A 10,025-nucleotide genomic window follows, 5' to 3' on the forward strand; every position below is an offset into this window, starting at 1 on the left:
CTTTCGGGGAGATGCTAATAATCTGTAGCAAGGCAGAGACTACAAAGATGGTGTCCCCCAACCTCTGTTCTCTAATTGTGTCAAAAATGATTTTTGCTCTTATGGCAAAAGCTCCAAGACAAGAAAGTTTTTTTCAAAAATACTGAGTGTGTGTGTTTTAATCTTCTGTCTGTATAGTATCCTGGGAGTGGTGGCCTGCCACAAACTGTCTCTCTGATTTGTACAGTCTCATGGGACACAGGAACACAAGCACCCCTGGCTAATGCGTCTAGGCCAGTGGTCGGCAAACTCATTAGTCAACAGAGCCAAATATCAACAGTACTTCTTCAAAATAGACTTGCCCAGGCCTAAAACCGACTTCTGCTCACGGGCCACGAAGTTTCAATCGCAGTGTACATGCGCCCGCACGTGGTATTTTGTGGAAGAGCCACACTCAAGGGGCCAAAGAGCAACATGTGGCTCTCGAGCCGCAGTTTGCCGACTACGGGTCTAGGCAATCAAGGGGTATCCCCTGTGTGGCAATCACAAAAACCAAGGTACAAAATGTAAAAAGTGGGTCATGGAACACATTTAAAAACTCCCTTCCAAGAGATGCTGGTGCTCTGGAGTGTGGCAGAGGAACAATATAATACCTGCCCTCTGACTTCTCTGGAGAGGATTACAGTCAGCCCTCAGATGTTTATTTCATTAGAAACCTGCTCCTCATACTGCAGCTTGAATGTAAGCTACCAGGTCTCTTGCAGAAAGACTCAGCTCCTGGGTCTGTTGTCTTTTTCTGTGCCCTGGCAGTGGTAGTTGTTTAAGGACTCATTCTCCCTGGGACACACATGTATAAGCCCGCTGGCCACCATTACCAGGAGATACAGAGGTGTCCCCTGGCAGCAACCACAAAAATCAGGACACCAGACAAGGTTATATGATCCTTTCTGGAAGATACCAGTAAGTTAGAATAAGGCTGAGGAAGAATATAAAGATTGTGTCCACCAGCCTCCATTCCTTGAGAGCACCTCCATAGTAAGTGTGCCAAACCAGAAGCTTGGCCCTCAGGCCGAAGTTCCTGGACAAGCAAAGAAGACTCTTCAGAAAGACTAGGGGTGTGTTTCAGTCCATCTCTGCAGTGCCCTTACAGCAGCAGTGTGCCAAGAACTGTCTCTTCAATTATTACAGTGCCCTGGGACCCAGTAACCTAAATCCCCTCACCTCCAAAGCCAGACAATCATGGGGCATCTCCTGGATGGCAGGCTCAAAAACTGGGTCACAAAGCATAAAAACCAGACCAGCAGAAATGTTTAGGAGCTCTGTCCTGGAGATGATGGTAGTGTGGAGCACAGCAGAGAGAGAATACAAAGATATTGTCCACTGGAAAAAGGAAAAGAAACAAAAAGAGAAAAAATGATGGTGCCCATTGGCTTTAGGAAGGTAGAGGGAGAATAGGAAGATGGCATTCACCAGCTTCTATCCCCAGAGAGGATCTCAGCAGCTCCTTTTCCTTCAGACCAATGCTTTAAAGTTTTGCAAATAATTATTTTTCTCTTTTCAAAGAGTTTCTGCACTGAGCCCTGGGGTGGGTGGGTCTGCATGTGAACCCTTTAAGAACTCACCACAGCCCTATGTGTCTTGTGGGTGTGAGCCCTGCTTGTTTTCAAAGCCAGATGTTCTGGGTTGCCGGGGTCCAACCCCAGCAGGTCCAGGGGTTCCCAAAGGCGTAGACGGAGTCGGCAAAGAAGGAATGACACGGAGACAGCGTTCAGTTGATCAGCAGCCTACCCAGGATCTCCAGCCAAGTTCTGGTCTCGATCTCCAGAGAGGTTCTGCCTAGGATCTCCAGCCAGGTTCTGGATCTCCAGGTTCTCCAGCCAGGTTCTGTAGCCATGTTCCCTTGCTAGGTTCTCCAGCCAGGTTCTGTGTCCATGTTCTCTTGCTAGGTTCTCCAGGTTCTGTAGCCAGGTTCCCTCGCTAGGTTCTCCAGCCAGGTTCTGCCCAGGTTCTCCAGTCAGGTTCAGTCACCAGGTTCTAGTCAGGTTCTCTTGCCAATTTCTGTAGTCAGGTTCAGTCCAGGATCTTTTGCCATGTTCTCTCCAGTGAAGTTCTTCTGTCTGTAGGTTCTGTGTAGGTTCTGTCTTCTTTCTGTCTCCTGCTGTCTTGTTACATCTGTATTTATACCAGTTGATTCAATCCTATCAATCTCTATTACAAAGTTTAGGGCATTTCTTATCTCCATTCCAGGGAGTAAAGATTATGTAGCTTAAGCATGATTGTTCGTAGTTAAAGTGATTAATTACCCGCCTGGCACTTAGTTAAGAGGTTTTATTCCCTCCCTAACTTCAGGGGAAAATCCCTACCTGGGGAAACAACCTTTCTCAGAGAGGAGACCTTGGTTAAAACACATAGTGCCAAGAAGGTGAGCAAACATATTAAGAACAGTATGCCATATATGCCAGGTCCCTTGAAACAGCAAGGATGGACTGCCTCCCCTCACTGGGTCTCATCTCAAGTGCTGCTCTTAAACATTGGGGTGCCTGATGTGAGATACAAGCCCTTCACTCTTCAGGGAGAAGTTCCAGGTTTAGAGTTCCTTCCAGACCATGGGTCACTGTGCCGGGGGTGGGGCTTATGGTGAGATTGTATCTCAGCTTTTCTACCCACTTCAATGTGGTTACCATTTCATTTGCCCATTGTAAAGGTATTGCTTCACCAGTTTTTAATTTATTTGTTTGTTTTTCACCAAGAAGAAATTGCTCCATACATAGCTGTAGTTTCAGTGTCTGTGGGAAGTGAGTTGAGGATCTTCCTACATCGCCATCTTAAACTGGAACAATTTTTTTAAAATTATTTCTGAAAACAGCCAGATTCTCCATTTTACTTTCCTCATAATATCCTCCTTTGTATGCCAATATATTTATTCACTTTGACACTATTTTAAGTAAATAACTTATTTTAATTAATTGCATTTATGTAGGTGAGTACTTGACACAACCAATGTGTTTTTGGAGTAGTGGTGAGTTTTTCAGATTACATTTATGTAGAGTTTAGTCTTTAGATTTTCTGCAAAAAAATAGCTAGTCTAATTTGTAGTATGTGAATTCAATCAATGCAGTTCTTCTTAACTGAACAAGTTGTCATATGTCCTATGTTAATCATTACTCCATTGTCATTGTAACTTCTCTTTATTTTGTTCCTACAGTTTACTTCCAACATGGATTGGAGTAGACCAGAAATTGAAATTTGACCATTATTCATTAGATAAACATTTGATAATCCAATCACCATGTTTGATTTTGTGGATACCAGCCATAAATTTCTTTTTCTTGGGCATATGTTTCCTAAAATTTCTCTTTAGTAACATGTCATTCATATGAGTTTAATTTGTAATGTGTATGAATATGTTAAAGGAGTTCTATGAGTATAGAAATCACCAAAGATCAAAAATTCCCAGTCATAAAAATATTTAGCTGTCTTGTCCCAAGACTGTGCTGACTGTAACTATGCTTTCCTTTTCCTCAGGTTTAAATCCCAAAGCTAAAATTTCCAACATACCCAGGGAGTGTATCAGGCGTTATTTTCCAAAACGGAAGTGTTTTGTCTTTGACCGGCCAACACAAGACACAAGTCTCCTAGCCAAAATTGAGAATATTTTGGAAAGCCAACTGGATCCTAAATTCCGGCAACAATCAGATAATTTCTGTTATTATATCTTCACCCATGCAAAGACAAAGACCCTCAGGGAAGGAGTCAAGGTCACGGGGAATCGTGAGTCTTCTTTTCTAAAACCATATTTCTGAGTGGCCTCATATGTGTTAATTATTTAATTACTAGAGGTCCGGTGCACAAAATCCAGTGGGATCAGGCCTAAACCGGCAGTTGGACATCCCTCTTACAATCTGGGACCTCTGGCTCCTAATTGCTCCCCTGCCTACCAGCCTGGTCGCTCCTAACTGCCCCACCCCCACAAGCCTGGTCACCTCTTACTGCCCCCCCCCCCCGCCAGCCTAATTGCTCCTCACTTCCCCCCATGCCAGCCTAATTGCCCACAGCTGCCCCCCCTGCTGGGCTGGTCACCCCCAACTGCACCCCCCCACCCCCCCGCTCGCCTGGTTGCCCCTAACTGCCTCCATGTCAGTCTGGTCACCTCTTACTGTCCCACTGCCGGCCTGGTTACCCCTACCTGTGCCCCCCACCAGCATGGTCACCTCTAACCTCCCCCCCCCCCCCACCACCAGCCTGGTCACCCCACGCAGCCTGCTGTTCAATCTTTTGGTCGTCTCTCACTGATCCCCCTGCTGGTCTGGTTGCCCCACGCAGCCTGCTTGTTCAGTCATTTGGTCATCCCTCACTAACCCCCTGGCCAGCCTGGTCGTAGGGCACGAGGGTCAATTTGCATAATACCTCTTTATTATATAGGATAATATGTGTTTTTCAGTAGTTTTGTTTTATTTTACATAAAAAATGTGTACTTATAAATATTCATACTACATAGAGAAATGTGTATGTGCTTTTAAATTATCTCTTGTCATGTGATTAACAAATCCTTTCCCAAAACTCCCAATATTATCACTTATATCTTGGAATCCCACATTTAAGAAGAACCCCACCACTGATAATAAAACCACTAACTGGGTATAAAAACAGAGTATGTTGTATTTTCAGGGGAAGTCTAATATAGTAAGTGTTTTTTCTCAAAGAGACTTCTTGGGAGTTTAAACCAGTCCAAAATAAACACTTGTTTCTGAGTACCTGAAATCTATTGAAAGCTTAAGAATTAGGAACAATTATTATCTGAATTATTTTTCCTATCTCTTTACCTGTGTAGTATATTTTTCTTTTATTTGTGTAATGTATAATAATTATTCAGACACCTCTGATTATGTTAGATAAAGGTAGGTATTTAACCTTTTTTGTGATGTCCTGTAGAACACTAGAATAATGAATAATGAATAAATGTGAAAATGAAGGTGTGATAGAAGTAGGTGTGTGTGTGGTTTCAGAATTATAATATCAGATTCTTGGATCTCATTGAGTGATAAATTTATATTGATCCCTATTTCCTATTTTATTCAGGGTTGGGGACTCTGGTGGTGACTTACGTAGATACCATCAATAAAGGATCAGTGCCTTGTTTGGAGAACGCAGTGACAACTCTGGCCCAGCTTGAGAACTCAGCGGCTGTGCAGAAGGCAGCTGACCACTACAGCGAGCAGATGGGCCAGCGAGTGATCTTTCCCACAGATACGCTCCAGGAATTGCTGGACCTGCATGCAGCCTGTGAGAGGGAAGCCATTGCAATCTTCCTGGAGCACTCCTTCAAGGATGACCAGAGGGAGTTTCAGAAGAAGCTCACGGTATTTTGTCTTGGTATTTGTCCTTACTAATTCTTGCCCTTCTGGGATGATGCCTTCAGTTCTACAGATTCATCTCATAGCTCATCTCCTATTCAGCATAAAGTAGTCTGCATTTTCCAGAGAGGGAGAATATTTGCTTCTTTTTTCTTCAAACTCAGGAAAGATATTAAAGATCTGTCTGATCTCTCAAGAAAACCAGCATTGGTTTCTCCTTTAGTGAATTGTGGCATGACTCCTGACCTCCTCAAAGTCATTTCTGAGCTGGTTAATCTCCAGGTATATGCACTCCTATTTTAGACACTTGATTTCCTTAGCATACTCTCTTAACAGGTAATTATTTATATTAATTTAGTTGTGTCATTTTTATCAAAGATAGATTCACAGGATACTACAGTTACTAGGAACTACAAAGAATATATAATGCAATCTCAACATTTCACAGGTGAAGATGAAGCCCAGGGAGGTTAAGAAGCTTTAACAGGGTCTTGTAGAGAGTTTTCAGAGTTGGAAATAAATTTGATTTTGGCTACGTTGACTGGATGCTTTTATTAAGAGGACCACAGAGTACCCAGCTAATAAATTCTTTGGAATTTTATCTTCTATGTTCCTTTCTCTGGTGACACCCATCTACATTCCCATACAGGAAATCATAAAGAATAAGAAGGAGAGTTTATTGCTGAAGAATGAAGAGGCTTCTGAGAAATATTGCCAGTATGTACTTGATCAGCTTTCAATGGCCCTAATGGAAAGTATTTCAGACGGAACTTTCTCTGTTTCTGGAGGGCACAAGAACTACAGGAGTGCAAAGGGAAGGATTGAACGGCGATATTGGGAAGTACCCAGAAAAGGAGTGAAGGTCAGAATTAAGGGGAACATAGGGATACTACAGATTAAAGTCAAGAGGGTCTCCTGAAAATATGAGAGCACAGCACCAGTTTTGGGTAATATGAGAGTATGGGGATAGCATGACTGCTTTAGCTTTTAAGGTCCACGATTTGCTCTTTCTTCCTAAGTAGAGTAGAAATGTCCATCCTCAAAAATGAGTATAAATTTCTGAAATTTATGAGAGCAGAAATTATGCATTTCATTGTCTAACAATATGACATTTAGTGTACTATGTTTTGAGGCTTTATGATGGAAAGCTAGAATCTTTGCACTCAAACTGATCAAAGTGAGAAAGTCAAATAAATGGACAATTATATACAGTGGTAACATGTATGTACCTGTGACTCTGGGGTACACTGGTGATGGTAATAAATGTAATAATAACAATACAATTGACATATCAAATTACTACTAATAGTTACTACTTATTGGCAGAATATTAAGCTTTTTCTCTTAACATTTTAATTTGACCATCCAAAATGTTATGAAACATTTATTTTCTTACTCACATTTTATAGATGTGAATTAGGAGGCACAGGTAGGTTATATAATTTGCTTAAAGTTGCACATGTAGCAAGTGCCTAGGGAGAACAGCAACATAGATTAGAGTCTACATTTCACACAGGGCATATCCTATATAATCCTATATAATAAAAACCTAATATGCAAATCAATCTAACAACAGAAGGACCAGTGTAATGACCAGTTGCTATGATGTGCACTGACCATCAGGGGGCAGATGCTCAATGCAAGAGCTGCCCCAAGCCCTCAGGTCCCAGGCCAGCCAAGGCGGGTGCCAGTCGGGCACCACCCCCCGCCCCCAGTCACCTCACAGATCAGCCCTGATTGCCTAGGGACACTACCCGTGCACAAATTTTGTGCACCGGGCCTCTAGTCCTATATAATAAAAGGCTAATATGCAAATCAACCAAACAGCGGAACAACCAGTTGCTATGAGGTGCACTGACCACCAGAGGGCAGATGCTCAATGCAGGAGCTGCCCCCTGGTGGTCAATGTGCTCCCACAGGGAGAGCACCACTCAGCCACAAGCTGTGCTCATGGCTGGTGAGTGCAGAGGGGGTGACGGGAGCCTTTCCCACCTCCATTGCAGAGCTAAGGATGTCTGACTGTCGGATTAGGCCTACTCCCCACCGTCAGTTGGACATCCCTTGAGGGCTCCCAGACTGAGAGAGGGTGTAGGCCTTGCTGAAGGACCTCCCCCTTCGAGTGCACAAATTTCATGCACTGGGCCTCTAGTAGTCTATAAAATCTTCCCAAAGAGGAGGGGATGCAAAGTTTGAAATATTTGTACATGTTGTCTGGGTTGAATGTTATTCAAAGGAAAGAGCTGCAAATTCATAACAGAACCAAAGTTGTTATGGGTTTGTGCAACAGCACATAATTCTGACTGACTGACCTTGAGCATGTGGAATGAAGTAGTACTGGAAGAGGGAATGGAGGAAGACATAGAGAGTCTTTGGTTACAGTAAAGTGCTTGGACTCTTTGTAGAGGATCTTGGAGCATTTTAAACAAAAGATAAAAATGACACATATGGACTTGTTTGCACAGAACAAATCTCCTCAGTGGAACTCTAAGTTCTTTGTCCCTTCTTGTGTCCTCAGGCAACAGAGGTCTTCCAACGCTTCCTGACATCACAGGTATCAATAGAGAAATCCATCCTGCAGGCAGATAAAGCCCTGACCCAAGGGGAGAAGGCCATAGCAGGTATGGGGCATAATGCAACTCTCAGTGTGGTGGCATTTCCTGAAGTGCTCTCTGACAGATCACATTAAGATCTTTCCAAAACAACAATTTTTTCCTTCTGTGGAATTTACACTCTGCCGAATCTGAACATAACAAGCAGAGTGTGGTTGTATGTCAACCAGACAGTCAAGGTCTTTTCCATTACATTATCAAACCTGCTCTTGATGGTGTAGCCATTGGGTGAAATCCGAGATTCCTCATCTCTTTCAAATTTGATTTGTTCTCTAATCTCAAAATGTTAGAGTTCAGGCCTGATCTTATACTTTCTTCTTTTTCTAAAATTGTCATGGGGCAGAGGAGCGGGCCAAGAAGGAGCAAGCTGAGAAGGAACAGGAGTGGCTAAGACAGAAGCACAAGGAGCAGCAACAGCAGATTGAGGCGCAAAATAGGAGTCTGGAGGAAAACATAGTCCAACTGAGAAAGAAGCTGGAGAAGGACAGAGACGAGGCCCTGAGAGAACAGACAAGGATACTGGAACACAAGCTGAAGGTAAGCCTGGCCATGGCCTCAATAGTTGCTCATGGTCATCACCTTGGTAAATGAGAAAGGAATAGGTGAAAATTAATACAAAGTTAAAAAGAAAACTACTGCTATTTACTGCACTTGATTCACCAAAAGTACCAAATCCTGCATTTCCAAGAGGCCTTTGAGCTTTGCTCCACACCGAGACTCTGGAGAGGCCAATAAGACCTTGGGTCCTCCAAGTCCTTGGAGAATATGAATAGCCTCCCCAAAGTTCAAGTGTCTACATTAGTGGGATTCTAGGGTGATCCCATGAAGCCCTAATTAAACAAGGTTTTTAATAGATTATCAAGTAGATATTCTAACCAGATGTTGCTTTTAATATAAGCAGCAACTGGGTACTTCACCAAGATTACTGTCAATTATCCAGAACTCTACTACCAGCAAAGACCCTGATTTGGGCCCATGCTGGCCTAAAACTATCAGATATATCTAGACGTAGAAATATGGGGAACTGACACCTTCTAAACCTGCTTCGGTTGTCTCCAAGTGTGGATAGTTTGCCTAAGTCACCACATAGCATTGGGAGAATTCTCTTTTTTCTCATCTAGAAGTGTTTACATCAGATTTTTTGATCAGCTTATATGTTCCTATTATTATTTCTACAATATGGGGACCATGCCACTTGTACAAGTGGAATAATGGTTCTCTCTTAATCCATACTTTTGGTTGGAACACATTATTGCATTGTTCTTCATGCCTGGCTAAGTAAGGTTGAAACCTATCCTTCCTCTCATTGATCAGGTCTAACCCAGAAGATACTGCCTGCTCCAAATATTATCCTCTAATAATCTAATTAGAGAGACTACTTTTATGTAGAAAATAAAGAAAATTTAATAACATTCTTACATATAAAATTTTACTATTTAGAAATTGGGATTTTCAAAAGTTTACTTTTCCCTCTCTCCATACCCTTTATTTTAGATCCAAGAGGAATTGCTTAACGAAGGATTCAAGAAGAAATCTGATGAGATGGAGGCAGAGATAAATCGTCTGAAAAATTTGATTGAAAGTACTAAAAAGGATAAAACTCCCTTGATTGCACGGGCCCTGGACACACTTGCAGATGAACTCTCTGCAACCCTAGCTATCCCTGGTAAACTAATTGGCAAGGGTCTGAATGCTCTGAGCTCACTCTTTAAATAAGATTAGTTTTCTTTAAAGAAAATTATAGAATGTGCATATATGCTCTGCCCTATTTTTCGTGTGTATGGTTTTTAATTTTACAAAAGTTTTAAACATAAAAAGTGCCTACTAGAGGATTTTAGTGCCTGACATACATTGATAGATTGAGAGTTGGTTTTATTCATTTAAATTGAAAAACAAGCATCAATTTATAACAGACGTTGGCAAAGTTGGCCTACAGGCTAAACCTATCCTGCTGCCTGTTATTGTAAATAAAGTTTTATTGAAACATCACCGCAAGCATTTATTTACATATTGTCTATGGCTACTTTTATACCACAACAGTAGAGTGAAGTAGTAGGAGCAATCACTGTATGACCCACCAAAC

General features: G+C 42.1%; 1 protein-coding gene across 1 annotated transcript in view; it reads left to right on the forward strand.

The window, feature by feature from the left end:
- LOC308516716 (guanylate-binding protein 6-like) overlaps positions 1-9,710 on the forward strand; it is a 28,852-nt gene extending 19,142 nt beyond the window's left edge. Inside the window, exons 6-11 of the mRNA XM_081087775.1 lie at positions 3,505-3,750; positions 5,059-5,339; positions 5,983-6,195; positions 7,849-7,951; positions 8,286-8,479; positions 9,437-9,710. Coding sequence (XP_080943901.1) covers positions 3,505-3,750; positions 5,059-5,339; positions 5,983-6,195; positions 7,849-7,951; positions 8,286-8,479; positions 9,437-9,658 — 1,259 coding nt within the window. The 3' untranslated portion in view covers positions 9,659-9,710. The remainder of the gene's footprint in view (positions 1-3,504; positions 3,751-5,058; positions 5,340-5,982; positions 6,196-7,848; positions 7,952-8,285; positions 8,480-9,436) is intronic.
- The last annotated feature ends 315 nt before the right edge of the window (positions 9,711-10,025 follow it).

The sequence above is a fragment of the Myotis nattereri genome, assembly GCF_964212035.1.
Source record: "Myotis nattereri genome assembly, chromosome: 3".
Classification (NCBI taxonomy): Eukaryota; Metazoa; Chordata; class Mammalia; order Chiroptera; family Vespertilionidae; genus Myotis; species Myotis nattereri.